The 19,539-nt window shown below is 38.0% G+C and overlaps 1 protein-coding gene across 1 annotated transcript in view; it reads right to left on the bottom strand.

The window, feature by feature from the left end:
• Positions 1-16,221, bottom strand: part of lcor (ligand dependent nuclear receptor corepressor) — an 86,729-nt gene extending 70,508 nt beyond the window's left edge. The window contains exon 1 of the mRNA XM_033990003.2: positions 16,113-16,221. Coding sequence (XP_033845894.1) covers positions 16,113-16,209 — 97 coding nt within the window. The 5' untranslated portion in view covers positions 16,210-16,221. The remainder of the gene's footprint in view (positions 1-16,112) is intronic.
• Positions 16,222-19,539: the final 3,318 nt, after the last annotated feature.

Below are 19,539 nucleotides of genomic sequence, written 5' to 3'. Positions count from 1 at the left end.
CAATGTCAGATAATGGTGTGGAAGCAGCAGTGTTAAACTCCTATTCACGAGATCTGAACCAGCACAGTCCGCCATAGAGATCCATTATGAAATCGTTTTGCATTAAGACCAGATTACTAAAATGCGATTATTCTATTCAAATTATAAAGATAACACAGCCAGTTCTTTCATTTCTGTGGTATTGTGGGTGGGGTTCAAAATATGTAAATGTTAGTATTGTACATTTTCTGGTGGAAGATCTGCCATCTGCTCATCTCCTTGAAAATGTTATTGCTTTGTCTGGAAAGTTCCACAGTATGGCATTTAACCAGGTCACCAGAACAAGTTACAAGTCTTCTAAGTGTAAGTGTTAGTGTAATGCATTTTTTTTTCAAGGTTTTTTCAAGAAATTAAGTTAGATGCCACACTGTGGAACATTCCAGAGAGAGAAATAAAATCACGGTGCAGACAAGGAGGTATTCACTCTCCCTCCTCTGTACTATATACTCACTGTCTATCCTCTGTACCATATATTCACTGTCTTTCCTCTGTACCATATACTCACTCTCCCTCCTCTGTACCATATACTCACTCTTTCTCCTCTGTACCATATACTCACTGTCCCTCCTCTGTACCATATATTCACTGTCCCTCCTCTGTACCATATACTCACTCTCCCTCCTCTGTACCGTATATTCACTCTGCCTCCTCTGTGCCATATTGTAATGATCTGATATTTTATGTCTAGTTCAGAGTTGAAACCTTTTGTTGTTTTTGTAACTGTCAATGGGTTGTTGTTGTTGTTGTTGTTGTTGTTGTTGTTGTTAATGTAACTGCTTTTGCATGAGGTTGCTATGCCAACAAATTGATTAGTCAAGTATATTGGTCACTTACTGGTCTGTTTTGGAGGCTGGATCTAGTGACGTAAGACTGCTGCTGTTTTGCTCTTGTTTTGGTGCGGGTTATGACCTACAATAGCTAACGTGTTCAGAAAATAAACAACCAGAATATATTTGGTGTGTTTCCTTACACCAGAAAGCTACACAGGTGTCAAAAGTGATGAGCAAAACCTCCTCAGTGGATTTTCAGCTAAGTGGTCTCAACTCACTAGAGCCAGTCTCCAAAACAAACCAGCCACTGACGAACAGAAGCTTCACATCAGTTTGTCGGCATAGCAACCAAGTGTCACACACAATAGCAGTAACATTAACAATAAGACATGATCAGTTACAAAAAGAAACAAAACAACAAAAGGTTTCAACTCTGAACTAAACACAAAATGTCAGATCATTACAGTATCGTCACTCTCCCTCCTCTGTGCCATACACTCTTTATTCCTCTTCTGTACATATCATCTCAATGTGAAAACTTTACACTGTATGTACACTCCTAATCCTATCCTTTGTCTATGGAGTCATATGGTGCTTTGTTGTGTACCGCTTCAGAAGGAGGGCAGATGTTAATGGTGCCTTGAGGCTGAACATGCTTTTACATTCACAAAACAATAAAGTGATTAAAAATAAATGCCGGTTAAACTTTAAAGAATGGCCCCAGTTTTTCATATTTGATTTTGTTCCCCACAGGCTGCCGTAGGTTAGTCTTATGTGTACGTATGTGATTGGAGGAGCCATAGAAACTGTCCTAAGATATGTCTCACCCCACTGATCAAGACTCTGACCCAGAACCTCCATACTGAGAGACTTGTGACAGGATAACCACTCTGCTACAGTAACAGAGGACATGCACACTCCCCTCAGTGATCAGGAGTCTAACCCATAGCCTTCATTCACTGTGCATTAGGACATCTCTGCAGTGTTCTCCAGCACTATAAACCAAGGTGTCAAATTTGAATTAAATCAGTAGCAGAACAAAACCAGGTACTAAACCAGGACTAAACCAGGTCTAATGCAAGTCTAAACCCGGTCTAAACTAGTACTAAACTAGGTCTAAACCAGGTTTAAACTACGTCCAAGTCATATACAAAGCAAGTCCAAATAAGAACTGAAACAGGTCTGATTAAACCAGGACTAAAGCATGTTTAAATACGTCAGATACTGTATATGCAAACTTGATTTAAATTAAAACACCCAATTTTTACACCCAAATCATAATTTTAAAAGCTATTTTTAGACATTATTGTAATTTTCAACATAATCCATGTGCAAAGCTTTTGTGAGTTATGAAATCCAAAAAGGTGTATTCTTTGTTACAGCTGATATACTGGACATGGCCCAGGTCTGCCCTGGCTACCAAGCGGCAGCTAAGGTGGCCAGATGTCCACTTTGTGTGGGACTGCACAGCATTTTCAACTCAAATCCCACATCACGCAAATTGGGGCTGTGTGTGTTTCACTGTTAGCGGCAGCAGCCACAGCTTAATTTTACTCATTTAAGTGTCCGGGGCGGTGTGGGGCATGTGTAATGTGTGATGTGGACAGGAGAGACACAAGAAGAATGAGCATGTGCGGCCGCTCAGACTCACTTCTGCTGTGGCTCTGTGAGAAGAGGCTCAGTGAGGAGCGGCTCTGTGAGGAGTGGCTCTGCGGCTGACTCGAGCTGTCTTTCTGCTTTGTTTTACCATGGGCCGCATAGCGCCAGCAACTCATCTCTTTATTCATAAGTGACCCTGAACCTTAGAAAAGTTCCTGCGACATTCTTGCATGTTAAGTTACTGTGTATATGACAACTTAAAGCTTCTTATGATCCTGTCAAAGTAAAAGCCCCCTGCATTTACCAACTGCTGAATGGGCCTTATTGTGAAAACACTGACAATGCCCAGACTCAAACTGCACAAAAAGCAGGTTGTCCAGTCCAACGTTATATTTTAAAAAGTTGCTTTACTTTGGTTTGTGGATTGAGAATGGGACTTTACAAATGAGTCAGTCACTCAGTCTCCCTCCAGAGCATCTGTGTTCTGAGTGTTTATACCAGTATTACAAAGCTACAACACAGAGTTTCCTGTCGGATGAGACAAAGCCTGTTGAGCCTTCACACATGTTAATGTCTGGTCTGGGTCTGACAGACTGACACAGATCAAATGCATTTACAAAGACATATGATAAGAATATTCACAACCTGAATACACATACATGTCCATCACAGTACCATATAGTTAATTCTGATACAACTCAAGATGAAACTGTTCAGGAAAGGTCAAGTTTTACACAGTTAATATGATTTTTTTGTTCCGTATCGATACTTGCTTAAATCTAGCTTCAGTACTAGTTTTAGTATCGATTAGTATCTGATTTTCAATATTTTTGACAACCCCAATATGCTATGTTGTAGTTTTGTTATATGCTCATAATAATCAACTTTGGAGTTCAGCATTAAGGAAAATCCTAACTTCAGGAGCACAACAGTATAAAAACACACTTTTTACTAAACATAATTTGATTTTCAACACAAAATAAAATTACTAGTTTCTTTAATAATACCATGTGGCCTAGTTGACTGAACTGATATGATATACACAACCATTCGAAAACTAACGGGAAAGGTCCGTTTTTGAATTCTGAACTATGTATTTGATTTTTTTCTGTAATGATACTTCAAATGAGTATCTAGTTCTAGTTCTAGTCTGCATGAATTCATTTGCTATGGTCCTCAGTTTCTCCCCAGCACTCACATACAAAGTCCATACTCCCAGTCATCTTGCTTTGGACTTTATTTACTGCTTCTCTTAAGCATGAAAAATGTCAAATTCAGATCATATGAGACACATGACCCACTACATGTTTTAAAGCCTGTTTTTGTCAATCCCTCCATTGTAAACAAATACCAGAGATCATGGGATGTGGCCATATTTCCTGTGCATTTGTACATTTATTATTAGACAATATAATCAGTAATATGTGTACAGTTGTTATGAGCATTGAATTTGAGGCATAGCATAGAAAGTAAAAGTAGAGCAACATGTTTTAAGTAGCAACGTAAGCTTGGTTATAATTTGGTCACTAGTAGCACCAATAGTAGTAGTGGTTGTAGCAAGGATGGGATAATAAACAATAACATTGTTTATCGTGACAAAGGGACATTTTATATACTTGTGAGAATTGACCAAAAAAAAGATAATTATCTCTTCTAGATCATTGCTGTTTTCACTTATAAGAAAGTACAAATTCTATAACAGTTGTTTAAATATGGAACTTGTTCACAATGTTAAAATTATAATTATTTATATCCAGAACATTTTGAAACCGTCAGCAACTTCAATAGTTATCATGATATAATCGTTAACCGCGTTTATTTTGGCCATGATAATCGTGACAGCAAATTTCAAAAACCGTCCTATGCCTAAATTATAGTAGTAGTAGTAGTAGTAGTAGTAGTACTAACAGTAGCAGTTAGTGTAGCCTAATGAATAATAAATGTCAGTGTTTGTGTGTATGTGAAAATACAAGTATGCATTTTCAACATTTTGTGCTGACAGAAAATTTTAAATAATGCTGTTTTAGGTCAACCTGTTTTAAAACTAATCCAGTTGTATTTGGAAAGAAAACAGAAAACCAATAGCAACCATATCAAAAATCATATTCTGAATAATGAAAGAAATAATAAGATAAAATACCATCCTAAATACTGAGCATAAACCACACGCAATTTAAAACTTTGAATGTCACATTAAACAGAACAGCTCTTTATCTCGCATGCAACTGTTCTATTCATTTTAACCATGAACTCAACAGTCTTTTAAGCTTCAGCATAAAGCAATAAAATACCACCTCATCACTTAAGTGTTTAAAAGGCACCGTGCAAATATGGACCAAATCCACGTTACATGACACAACACAACATTGTATCCACTTTATAAGCTTTAACTTCTCACACAAAATGCACAAAAATCTGTATTGAACTAAACGAGCATTGTAGTATAGAGCTAAAGATGTACTTTATATTCAGTAACTAAATCAGTTAACGAATTCTGAACCAGGACAAAACAACAACAAAAACAGGACTAAGGAGGACTAACCCAGAACAAATATAGACACTCTGTCAAAACAGTTTTAAATGAGTGGTGCAGGAGTTAATCGCCAATATGGTGCCTTGAAAGACTGCTCAAACATGCACAAATCACTCCAAAAATAATGTTTTGGTGAATAAATGGTGACGATAAACAACTATAACTTGGTTAAAAGGTCTGAAAATTCGATTTTGCAGAATAGGTCAACGTTAAGTCAAAGTTATTATGAGGTGTAACCCATTTATTTATTGTTCTATTGTTCTATTTTCTGTTAAGTTACTATTACGTTATTCTCTCAGTCCTTGATTTTATGATCGTGTCCTCTGTTCTAAAGTCCTCCCCACCCCCTCCTCCTGCCCTCCCCTCTCCCCTGGCCCTCCATCCTGTTTTTATCCCAATCTGGTACTGAAGCTGAAACTGGATCTAAGTTTAACACAGGGGTCGAATGACGACTGATTTCTTTTCGCTGTGACCTCTTCGGATCAAATCGCCCCCATAGACTTTATATATACATACTGCAGATAGACTTACTATATATGTGAACAGGAAAAGTCAAAGGAGCTGCATGTGTGTCTGTTTCACAGCGCTCACATGACCCACACTTTATGGTCCTCAAATGCAGCACAAAAATCACTTTAATCAGTTAAGGCTATACACATTTTGGAGTCTTTAAATACACATTGTATTTAAAGGCATATTGCCATTAAATGACTGTTTTACTTTATAACTGAGTTGCTCTAATAAAATAAATATGGCATACACAAAACAATGAATATTTCATACATTTTGTGGATTTTAAAGGTGAGCTATGTAACTTTTATGGTGGAGGGCCTGCCACCCTCTTGTCTCCATGGAGATCATATTGCTTTGCCTGGGATGTTCTAGAGTATGGCATTAAACATATCTATCCCCAAAGACACAAGCAGGTGACACCATCAGGTCAAGTTACAGGTCACATCTGTGGAGAGCAGCAACCCGCTCACAGTAAGAATGCATATTTTGAAAGATATTTTAGCGCCTAATACATCTGTAGTTGAATAAAGGCAAGATATTCAGTTTAAAAGCCGTACAATGGATCCTTCCAGGCAAAGGAATAACATGGAGGATCACCATTAGTAAAGTTACATAGTGCACCTTTAAAATGTTTATAAAATATCAAATAGGAGCATTGATTTAACTTTTTTTTGTTTTAAACATTTGACCTTCTCCTCTGCTCATTCGTAATCGTACCCATCTTTAAAGTGAGCAAAGACAACAGCAATAACTTTAACCTCCACCGCATGCTAACCTCCACCGCATGCTAACCACACCTGCTGCACATATTATTACTGCTCTTATATTAGCTTCATTAGCCTCTGTTTAATTTTAGCTTACAACTACCTGCAGTTTGCCAGGTTTTTAACACCTAAGCAATCTTCTATATTCACACCCAATAATGAGATCCAGTGTAATAACATTTAACACGAGCCCAGGAGGGATTCAAAACACTACATAAGCCAGTGGATCTCCCCTGAGAGTGAGAATAGGCCTTTTACATGGTACGTATGGTATAAGTGGAGGTAAAGTTAAGTGTAATTTTATCATTAGCAGAAAACTATAGGGGCAAAGGGAGAGGAACAAAGGAGGAGGCTTGATACAATAAAGGTAAGGAGAGTCTTAGGCAAAACGATCAGTCAGATTGGAAACTGGAGTGAAGAGGTTTGCATTGAAATAGCTACTGAATTATTTCACTATGGAGGAATAACTGTTTAAAGATTATAAGAAAAGAAACAACAGAAAGTGGACATTCTCCTCCAGGCCAAATATGAGTCAGATTTGTAGAGATGCAAGCCCGCTCAAAGTAAAGACATATGTTTTTCTATATTTTTCAGTGCAATAAAATGGCTAAAATGCTACAGAGTGAGGCTATAAATTCACTGTAACTGATTTAAGAATGTGGAAAAACAGAAATAGTTCATTTAAAAAGGGTTTGCAGTGGTCCAAAGTTATTCCTCATTCACCTTATGCCTTCCGAACATTATAATTATTCACCGAAATTTGTTTTTCACAACGTTCAGAGACCAAAGCCGCCACAGTAATGCTAACAACAACAACTAGTATGCAAACCGTGCACTTCCTGGCTCTCAGACAATGAAACGCTACACAATGGGCTTATTTTGACACTTGCACAGTATATCTGTACTGGAGCAAGACCTATTTTACTCAAATCAATGGAAACAAATCAGACACAGGTTCTTTAAGATTGATTATTGGATGTAATAAGAAAAAAAAATTGAAAATGGTAACAATACAAGTAAAAAATCTCACTTTAGATTACACTGATTTTTTCAGTGTAGACATAGACATACATACATACAAAGCCTTGATTACTGCTCCTGTCTGCTTCTCCAAACTGGGCGTGCGTGACAATTATTCACTGTAGACAACACTACCCCTAACAGACTCTCTCATACAAAAGACTGCACTGAACCCTGGGTATAGCTCATTCAATTCTGTTTTTCACAAATCCCTATAAGGACCATATATTATACATTTACATCCCAATTGTGCAAAATAGACAGTCGCACCTTCTGGCGTTTTTTAATTCAGTGCCAATGCAATTTTTTCACTCCTCACACCCCCCCCAAAGAGCGACCAAGCCCCCATAGGACCTGCTTCTGGCTTGGTCTCATTCATTTGGATGCGCAGAGGAGCTATGGTGTATATTTACGAGCAGTTTGTTGGCACTAAAAGACTGGACTTCTGCCACTCTCACTCCCTCTCTGCCCCTCGCCATAAAAGTGCCACAGCGTTTTGTTTCAGCGCTCAAAAGGAGTGAGGAATTAAGAAGATGAGAAAGAAGTCTCGGGGGAAGTCCATCTGTGAGCTGTAGGAAATAAAGGAGAAGAGATAAGAGAGAAAGAAAGGGTGAAAGAAAAAAGGAGAGAGGAAGGAGAAAGAGAGACAGATCTGAAAACAGGAGAGATGAAGGCGGGAGAGTGGAGAGAGACGGGAGGAAGGGCAAAAGAAAGAAGGAGAGGAGCGAGGAGGAAGAGAGACAGAAATGTGAGAATAGGAGAGATGAGGGAGGAGATAGGAGGGAAAGGAGGAGAGAGTGAAGGAGAGAGAGACATAAAAGAGAAGGGAGGGAAAAAGAGTGTGAGAGCGAGAAGAAAGAAGAACAAAAGAAAGAAAGAGAAGAGCGGAGAGAAGGGAGGAAAGAGGGAGATTGTACAGGGAAAGAAAAAAAATTAAACAATCACTTCCCATTTAAATGTGACTCTTTCTAGTTTCAGTCAAAATATTGAACAAAAACAGCTGAGGTCATTTGGACAGTTGCAACTGCAAACAGATCACAGCTCTGCTTTGTTTTTATTTATTGTTTATTTTTATGTTTATTGCGGTATCACTGAATAGAAAATATTGTGAGCAGGACTTTTTACTATCAGTGAAATAATAATAAGGCTGCATTAGCAATAGTCCTGCTTCAAGCCGAGTTTTAATAATGTCTAAGTTCGGTGCTGTTCTTGTTCTGGTTTAGTCCTGGTCTAGTCCAGGTTTAGTTCCAGGTTTATCTGTCATGCGTTTGGTCCTGGGGGCCAGAAAATCTCCAACACAAAAATGCAAACTTCACCATCAACAATTAATGGAAAGTACTCTATTCTGCTGAGTGTATTTTACAATGGGCCAACATACGGTCAGCCACTATAAACAAACATTAGCAGCCTTATGTATTATGTGTCTCCAGTGAAAAACTTATAATTGACTTTTACCTTTCCTTTGCCAAGTTTTTTCTCTGTTGGTTTTACATGAAAAAACAACTGTAATGTCTAGACGGTTTCTGTGCAGTTTAAAAGCTTTTTTTTTGTGTGTTGGAGCCATTAGCCGCAGGTTCCTGCTGCGCTACCGGTTAGCTAAGCAATCACCTCACCTCTTGCAGCACAACCCCTTAGACGCCAATTTAGCCTCTGCGCGCTCCAGCTAAAACGTGCCAGCGGTGTGCCTTTAATTGCTCTAGACTAATAATGTTAACCTTTTTACAGTGTGTAAAATGAGAAGGGGAAAGACAAGATGGTGGAGTGTCACTAAAATATGGGCAGTTCTCTTCCAATGATAGGAGGAATTTGGCATTTTGAGAGAGCAGTGTGGTTTACAAATTGGTACTGGATTTTAAATATAAGAAAGTGGTAATGCCATACTCTCAAATGGGGAGCAAGAGCATTCACATGCTACAAATTTGATGTGATAATTTTTGATATATGACAGGGGCCTATATGGGAAATATCTAGTATATAATCCACAAATGTTGAACCACAAATGATCACTATTTGTTCGAGATTACATCCACAAACATGCCATATTAATCATACGTCTTCAAGTCGTTTCAACTGACAACAATCACAGGGGTTGAGGTCGAGGTTGAATAATGGCAACACTTTCTGAAGCTGTTGTGAAAAAGAATCAATTTTGTGTATTTGTGGTGTCAGACAAGACATTGAACATTGTGCCAGTTTTTCTATTATGTGGATAGGTACAGTAATTACAGAGATATTGACCATATAAAGGTCCACAAATTGGCAATCTGACAATTAAACAGCAAATTCCTCTATACAATTCTGACCGGTCCTCCAGCTCAGTTTTAAACTATAGGGATTCAAGAAGTTGTTAATTAGGTCATTCATTAGGTGTTTTCATCAAAACATATTCAAAACAAAGTCCACGAATATTCCATGTGCATATTTATATTGGAGAGACAAGAACCACTATCCCCCAGATTTTATCAAACCACAGCACAAAATCATCATAATAACAACAGCAATTATGTCCAGCTAGAAATGCAATAATGTCATATGAAAATCAACAATACCTTTTTAGTTTATTTCTATATTCATTTATTTTCTCATTGTTTTTATTTCACTACTGCCATAGAAAATTTGGACTTTCCACATACAATGAAAATTTCCTTTGGGATCAATAAAATATCCATCTACGTTAATCAATGTGTTATTAAAAAAACATGACTGCCAAAACGAGGACTCAATTATAACCAAACCATAACCAAACCAGATCTAAACAAAGCCTGAAGCAGACCAATGCGAGAGGAGCCAACTAGACATACTAAAATGTGTTTTGCGTTGATGGACATGGCAGACACCGCCTGAGTGTGTTAATAGATGCATTGTCTCCTGTGGACTCATCACAAATGCAGATGTCTCCTTCTGAATAAATGATTACTGAGTGCCCTAATTATCCCCCGCGCTCAACCCGACCACAGCCAACCTGCTTTAGCATTAGCAACACAAGCTCTGCTGTTATAGCTCCGATGAATGGGTTAGCTACATTGACAACATGGAATTAATAAATCATAAAAAAATGAATCTGAATAATTGTGACTAGTTGACTATTTAAATCATCATAATCATAGTTTGATCATCGTTACCTGGACTATACAGACTCTAAGACAGATGTATCATAACAAAGACAGAGGCATAAATCAATAATACACATCACTAATAATGTGTAAATATTCTATATCTAGAAGCCTTCATCCTTTATTTGGTTAAACAATACTCTCTACAACAGAAGCATAGCCACACTGAACTCCACAATACTATACAATATGTAGAGGGTTCATGTCTCCAGGTGCTGGGTCCTGTACTGATGGTAAATAAACCTCTCATGTGTTAGAACTTTAGCGCCATGCCTCTTCTCCTCAGCTCTCGGGCTACTACGGTTTATTGTACAACACCTACATTTGAGTACCGTACGTGAATACAATACACAATATATTTAAAATGTCTCATACATAGAGTTTTGCTTGAATTTTAACTGGAATTATAACAGTATTTATGGATTGTTAATAGTAGAACAGAGATGTATATGGATATCCCATATATCGGGTAGGGGGCAGTAATGTTGAATCAATTAAATGTCATTTCCACAAGAAATATGCAAATGGAAAATTCACTAATGATGAATCTGATCATTAATATTAGTGACAAGTTCCATTCCCATTATATCTATCCTACCACACCACAAAATCACCTTATTAGCAACAGTAGACCGTGCATTTTCCTTATCTCACCTCAAGTAAATGCAGGTCTAGACTAAGAAATATGATTTTCAGTAAAGTGGAGTGACAGTGACCACCTAGTTATTCCAGAAATTTGACAAAATAATTTTACCACATCAAATCAAATAGAAAATCGTGATCAATGTGAATTATAATATTTTTTTGCCATATCTTCTAGTTACCAATTAATTCCCCTAACACAGGAGGTTGGGAGGAATCCAAATATTAAATTTCTAGTCAAACTCATCGTATTTAAAGAGGCGGTATTATGCTAAATTGACTTTTTGGAGTATAAAATTTACTTTCTACCATGTTATAATGTTGTTCCCTCATCAAAAACATGTCTGAAGACATTTTCTATGTCATCCATGAGTGTTTGAGTAATCTTGCAATCTCTCAACCTCCTTAGAGTTAGCAATACGAGCCTGTCTAATGCTCAGCCCACAAGCCTTCGTCACCCATGCTCCGGCACAATAATTTTTCATAAATATTCAATTGCGAGATATAAGACAATACACTACAACTTCACAAACCTGATGTGATGTGCAGTAGTTTCATTAGAGTTTCATGCTTGCTGATTGTGTTGTGATAGAGCTTGTGAAGGGGAGAAGGGTCAAAAGTCAAACATTTTAATCTGTTGTTTTTGACGAATACAGCAAAAGTTAGCATGGCGATCTAAATATGTTATATGTTAATAATTAATACACCAAAGACGTGTAATATCCCCTCTTTAACCTTATATTCAGCCTTAGTTTTGATCCGCTGACAGATTAAACCATGGTCCAGTTTTCACACAACATTCAAAGCTGCTCATTTGCATCAAACACAAATATAAAAATGCGATGCTTTGCGAGTGAAATCAGAGCTATCCCCGTACAGTGGATTTAAAACATATAATAGAAGGCTTAGTGCGCGTTTAACATAATCACGCTTTTTTCATTGATTTTACCATCATTAAGCACTGCTGCTATTGCTACAGGGCACATACGCACATGTTCTTATTTGGCATTGTTCACTGCGTTATGTAGAGGCATGGAGAGGTGCAAGCTAAGGAAAATGGAACCTGGATAATAATATGGAAGGGGCAAAGAGAGGGCACGAATATCCACAATACATATCCAAGAATAGCATTGGGGTTGTGTAGGGTTGTCAAAAGATATTTATCAATACTAAAACTAGTATCCAAATAAGACAAAAGTATCAATAGAAGAAGAAAGAAGAAACTGTATATATAGAACAACATTTGACCTTTTCTGACTAGCTTAAGAAAGGTTTGAACTTTGTCAGAAGAGAAGTATTAAAGAAAGAATATTATTTTATGTTGGGAATCACATTCTATCAGCTAAAAAATAAGTAATGTATTAAGTAATGCATTTGAAATCGGATAATTTTGGAAGTAAATCTAAAATAAATCTAAAAACTATTAAATACTACAAATCATTTCATCAAGTTTTTTTTCTTTTTTTTTTTAATCTCAGAAGGAAAATCTCACATTTCAAGATAATATACAACAACGTTATTACTGGTGTTTGGGTGTTTTCATGCGCAACTTAAACATCAATGACCAAAAAAAATCTGTGATCAGAATTCTTAAATTTAATAAAATTTGTATTTTTCAACAAAATTTAAGTTATTATTGAAAATCTCTAGAGAATCAACATTTTCATTAACCACTTTCCCATGAACTTGGAACTGGTGAAGAAACGGGCCTTAGTGTTTTTGTATTTTCTTGACAAAACGAATATCGGCACCATTTTATCCATATTGTCAGCACTTAAAACTATTTACGTCTTACACAATCTTCTGAATTCGAAAAGCTATTAGCCAGTATTCATTCACTATGGTACAATTACATTCAACAGTTACATTTTGCCATACTTTCTAGAGACTAAGTCCGAGTGCGACCATATGGCGCTGACTAAAAACCATTGATCTAAATCTTCTTCTTGTTAAAAGGTTGTGACAGTCCTCCTTATGCTGTGTGTACTGTCTAATTCTGTCTCCTACACCCCCTCTGCTCTGATCACAACCAGATTACCAAACACACATCACAATTTACTTCACTAAAATGCCCGTGCGCATTCTCAGTTTTTCATTGGTCACATATAAGGAAACCAGGACAGAGCTGTACCCTGTATATAAAGCGCTCGGGTGGGTAAGTAGGTGAGAGGGCAACCGACGCGCAACATCTGGACGAACCAACGCATCCCAAAACAGCCTAACATATAGACCACAGCGATGGATAAACTGTATACGGAGGAGATAAAAGCAAGATTAAGAGTGACAGATAGGGCGACTTGAACACGCTTAAATCTGCAGCCAAAGTTCACTGATGACTAAATCCATGAGCTAAATCTGAAAGACAAACAAACTAATGCAAAGAAGCCAGTGATATTTGAAACTGTCAAAGAGTTTCACTTTTTGACAACAGGAATCAAAATCATGAATAGGAGAAAATGATAGTGTAAAAAATGTCTTAATTTTAAGTAATTCTGGTTGATACTTTGACAGCAAATCCAAAAATAGTTGTCAATATATTATTATTATTATTATTATTGTTATTATTATTATTATTATTATTATTATTATTATTATTATTATTATTATTATTATTATTATTATCTAAAGATGATTTTCCAAAATGATGAAGTGTGAGCTTATTTGAGGTTTTCCTAACTTGACTGAATAAATTAAATGTATTTATAAAAACACGGTCAAAAAAGAGTAAAATTTAAAAATAGGTTGCCTGATCAATAACTACAGAGAAACAAAAGAATATTTTAAATCCATTGTTCGGTCATGTGACTTTTCCTGCCATCTTTGTTGGAGCAAAGCCAAGATTAAAAAAAAAAAAAAAAGAAAGAAAGAAAGAAAGAAAGAAAAATGATCCACCAGTGCATTATGCCAAGTGAAGTGAAGGCCAACAATGAAACAGACACTGACAACTTAAAACTAACCATTTCAGATCAGCTCTTGGTGGAAATATGTGTCTGATTATTCCTTTGGTTTGAATTCAGTATTGTCACTTGTCAGACTAATATATTTTTTGCTAAAAGTCAACCACTGTTGTTCTGATGCTGCTATTGTACATATTTTTTCCCTTTAAGTATTTCATTTGATTTTTTTAAGCATATCTTTTTAACTTTGTGCATGCTCTTATTTGTATTTGTATTTGTATTTATTCAGTGTGTTTATGTTGCACTTTTTCACCGTATCAAGTTCCTAGTTTGTGAACTGTGTTCACAGACTATGGCAATAAAAGTCTTCTGATTCTGATTCTGATTCTGAAGATAAAGTCAGATAAAGAAAAATAGGTCAATAGAATACAGTCAACAAAATGTATTACAGTAAACACATATACCGGGGAGAGGAAGTACAATAACTAATTTACCAAAAGTGTTCTGAGCTTATTAAAAACATAACTTAAGGATCAATGTGCAAATGCAGAACTGAAAGTCCAAATTGCACAACTGTAACGTGGCAGGTGCACGCCTTTCTTTTGGGAGTGCGTTCTTTAAGAGCTCTGGTTATCTGCCGACCGTGGAGGTTTAGGGCCCTAAATGTGGCTGTGGAAACGTGTACGGGAGCGCACGCGGAGGTTAGCGGCTCAGGGGCGAAGAGTGCTCCATAATCTCGCCATAACATCGAGATGGAGCGATGTAACCGGATTAAAGCGAGCTAATGAAACGCGCCACAAAAGATGACTGGATTTGGATAGGGGGGCGTGTGCTCCGGGGAGGCAGCGGAGATACTTTACTGTACACAGGAGAGGGGGGGCACAATGACACGAGACAAAGACTGACACAGCGCGCGCTCTAAACAGACACCGAGCGCTCCATGTGATGCGCGTTTCAACAAGTCTCCCTCCTCCTGCTCTGCTCCAATCACCTACCAAACCTCGCGATGTTTAACCCAAAACACAACCTGCTGCCTCCCCGGTGCCTTTCCCCTCAATGCAGCAATGCGCGCTCTCAAACTCTCAGCCCATATCTAGAGCGCGCTCCCGCATAGCTCCAGCCTCACTCCATACATTACTGCCCTACCCCCTCCGCTTTTTTCGCTTCAACCAAAAAAACTAAACCCTGAGGCGCGCGCGTACACACACACACACGGACACTGGCACGAGCACGGGCCGGCCTATAGCGACATCTCTGATTGGCTCCAGCGATGCTCCATGCGACCACGTGACGCGCAGTGCTTACAATAAATAAACAGCTATGGGATAATGTACAGAGACGGCACCGCGGTCCTTCCTGCTTTTTGGCCAAACCCAAATCGTTACGAAATCACGATGCCAATAAAGTTACAGCCCTTTGACCCTATAATGCAACCCCGATGTACATTTTAGCGTGCGCGTATCGCCAAAATCCCCCCAGTTACATACATTGTAATGAAATCAATGGCGTTTGAGTTTAGGTTTTAGGGCCGTAACCCTTTTACGCATAACGACAACGCGATACTTCAAATTTAGGCTGCCTTCCCTAAATGCATAACGAGGTGCACCTGTCATCAAAACGATATAGAAGGTTTAATCCTGTCCTTTCAAACTCAAATGCATACATTATAACACGATTGAAAGAGTCCATCATTTACATCAGAATAATAACATCGCCTTAAATGACAAACGCACTAATTGGTCCAATAAAGTGCCGCTATATGACAACAGAAAAAGTAAGAGCTGATTGTTAAAGTCCACAGACTTTGCCATTGCGTATAGAACACTGATTATGGAACACTGTGCCACAATAATAGAAGCCCATCCCCTCTGAGCACGCTGGTCAGATAGAGCCATGGATCTCGCTTGACATTGCCAACGCAAATTTACTCTTTTTAACTAAATCTTGAACTCATCCGGGACAGTGGACTTGACAGTGAACGGGACATGTCCCAAGGCGATGGTCCAGACCTAGTTTCCCGGCCCCGGTCCTGCGGGAGGCGGGCGTAACCAAACATGACAGCTCCGCTCTATAGCTGTATGCGCCTATAGCTTTACCACTGGACCTTATTCCTATAGCTGCTCAAGTCCGGACAAAACAGCCAAAATACACCGGACAGGGCTCCCCGCGAGCACCGGGGACCCCCCACACACGCGCACACGCACAAGGCAGAGCGGGCTTACCTACACAGTGAATGAGTTTGTGCCTCCAAGAGTCAAGTTCCTGCCGAAAGCCGCGCCTCTCTATCGTGCATTGCTGCCTTTTGCACAGACTCGCCATTTTCTATCGGCCCCTCCCGTGGGCGCGCACATACTGCTGGGTGCTTCCCCGCGCGCACGTCACCGGCGCGTGTTATTGTACGGCTGGGTGGAGTGAGATATGAGCGCACGGGGCTGCAGCATCCCCCTTTACGCAGACCGAAGCCCCCGTTTAGCGTTCAGCCCACCCACCCACCAGCGTCAGAGCAGCGGCTGGAGAGATGCGACAGGACAGAAGAGGGTCCGACCCGGGACAGTCCTGGACAGGAGGGCATTTAGCTTAATTTAATTACGGGCCTTATTATACTAAAACCCGCTCCTTTTGTGCCATTTAATTAGATCCATTAGTATAATTGTGGAATGACAGTTTTGATTTTTCTCCGTTTCACCAATACTAGGTTACTATTTTATTATGACCTCAAGTCTCTGTAATAAGACATGATTAGTTTGGCCTTGTAATTTAATCCTAGTTTAGTCCTCAATTACTGAAATCTTTTAAAGGGATTTTTTTTTTCCGCACCAATGCTTTTTCCATCCAGTTTCATTTTATTTCTCTGTTAATGTAGTATCACATAATATTTAGCGCTGGCCATTTACTCTCTTGTACTCTGTTTAAAAGCAAGTATCACATTTCAACTTTCCGATGAAGCTAAAAACTTTCATAAATAATTTCCATTTTGTGAAAGATCCTCAGAAGTGAGCTCCCAAAAGGAGCAAACCAAAGATTAAGAATTTGCCACTGTCAATTCAACTGGTTTAGCTGGAGTGATTGTAAATTTGTTTGGCTGGTGGATTTGTCAAGTTTTTATTGTCAAATCCTCATTTAGTCTTGGTTACGTCCTTCAGTCTTAATTTAGTTGTGGTTTGGTGCCTGTCTAGTCCTGGTGTAGTCTCGGTCAAGTCCTGCTGAAGCCCTGGTCTTGTCTTGGTTTAGTCCTGGTATAGTCCTCCTTTGATCCTCGTTCAATCCATTAGTGACAGTTTCATTTGAGTTAGTCCTTGTTTAGTCCTGGTGTAGTCTTGGTTTAACCCTATCGTCCTGGTTTATCGTTGTCTTATATGGACCCATCACAGGCTCAGATATAGATGTAGGTCAAAGGTCATCAGAAGGATTTTAACATGCTTGGACTCAGAAGCAGCATTGTTCCAGCTCATTTACTTCATCTATGCACAAAGAGACACTGTGGCTCACAAGACTAGCCCAAGACAGGGCTTCACAGAAAACAAAATTACAATCACATTTCAATCTCTATCGAACACTAAAAGAGTTAAAGTTATTAGATCATGGTTTATGGTGGTGCATAAATGAAATATACAGAATATATATATTTTCCTAGAGAAGCCTGATATGGCAGTATGTAACAATCTCAATAATAATTCTCACCTCACAAGATATTCTCCAGGGTTGATTGCCATTGTGGAGTTACTTCCGGTTTTCCACAACAACCCAAAACTTGCACTGTAAACACAAAATAACATTATACAGCTCATTGTGGACCCTTGAAAAGTTTAGAAATTACACTGTAAATGCCATAACAAAGAGCAAAAGTGAAGTGGAAAATCATACCATAAATTAAGATTTTGGAAAATTATAACCACCCAAAATAGTAACAAATGCATATTTTTATTTATTTATTTATTTTAAAGTTGAACATGTACATATTTGCCCATGAAATTCAAAACTGTAGCTCATCCATGTAAAAGAAAAAAAACAAAAAACTACATTCATTTGCAATTAGATCTGATTTCAGTAAATGATTAAAAGTGTATTATGGTCTACTTTGCCCAAGGTTATCTCCATTCAGAATCAGAATCAGAATCCTTTTATTGCCATCGTTTGTGAACACAGTTCACAAACTAGGAACTTACTTCGGTGATAAAGTGCAACATAAAACACACTGAATAAATACAAACACAAATAAGGGCATGCACAAAGTTAAAAAGATATTCATTCAAGAATTCTGAACATTCTGATGACATTTGAATGTTTGAGCATTTGAAAGGGTCTATTTATTTACTCCCAAGTCACATACCGATCACAACTTCATTCATACAAAGTGGGAAAAGTGTTTTGCTTAGAGACACAACAACAGTACAACAAAGAAGCAAGGTTTAGACCAGCAATCCCCATGTTAGTGGGCATAAGCTTACCCACTCTCCCACTGTCACCCAAGATTCAAGCTCACATATGGAGAAGGGTGCCCAGGCACTGCACTTGCCTTGGAATCGAAGAATGGGTTAAATTCAAAAGACTCATGCTATAATGCAAAAAAGTTTTTTAAAGAAACTCTCTCTATTTGCATTATGTTTCCATAATGATCCACCATACTAGGGCCACAAGAGATATTGTAATTAAATCTCAATTTGGATGATTGCAATTAGCATATCACAACAGCCGCAATTATTGAAGTAGCATCATTTCCTCAGTAACAAAATTTTGGCAAAAACCCTGTAGTTTACACCTCTACAAAAACTTTCTTGTAATGTTAAGTACTTGATATTTCAGGTTTTTCTCAAATGTTAATGCTCCAGGACATGTTTAAAATGTGAACTTTGAACTATTAAAACACAAATTGCAAATCTACTCTCAATCATAGTGCTTACAGAAAAATTTAATTTAAATTTGTTCAGCCCTATACCACACACGCTTTTGTTAACCCCTTTTTAATATGTAGCTAAACACGCATGTCTTTAATGTTGTTTACATGCCAGCCAAGTAGATTAGTGGCGTTCCCCTAAATTTTGTATATTTTGCATTCCATAAAGGATTAATCAGCCTGATGCAGCCACACACAGTAATCGTATAGGGTTTATGGTATTTAGGCTGTTACACATATATGATTTCTATCCATTTCAATAACACCATTGTGCATAAACAAATACAATCTATTGTGTGACAGTTCATACAGAATGCATTTTTCAGAACAGATCAAAAACATATAGGATTAATTGATATGTTGTTGTAATCAAATTAAGTAGTATGTTATTGCACAATGACATGTCATTGTTTATTTTGTATACACGTTGTAATATTATTTTTTTTTAAGCTAGTAATAGACACGACCAAAGAGGAGATTAACGGAGGTATAGTAACAGACATTTAGAGAGAATGCAAAGGATGCAGAGATCACATTTAGTGGCTCAAACAAAATCAACATTTATTGGTGTTGTTTTCCTTTGGCTAAGTGTTACCAAACTTACCTTAACATTCTTCAGCTAATAAGTCTTGACCAGAATCATGCCTCATATCTGAAGAAGGGTCAGCTCTGGTCTGCTTGCACTGCAGTCACCAACGGCTCACAGATGTTGTGGATGGGTCAACTACAGTGGATTTTTCTGTAGGGACAGTAAA

This window comes from Periophthalmus magnuspinnatus, chromosome 1 (genome assembly GCF_009829125.3).
Source record: "Periophthalmus magnuspinnatus isolate fPerMag1 chromosome 1, fPerMag1.2.pri, whole genome shotgun sequence".
Taxonomy (NCBI): domain Eukaryota; kingdom Metazoa; phylum Chordata; class Actinopteri; order Gobiiformes; family Gobiidae; genus Periophthalmus; species Periophthalmus magnuspinnatus.
Note: the sequence above shows the minus strand (reverse complement) of the source record. Positions and strands in the feature narration are given on the sequence as shown.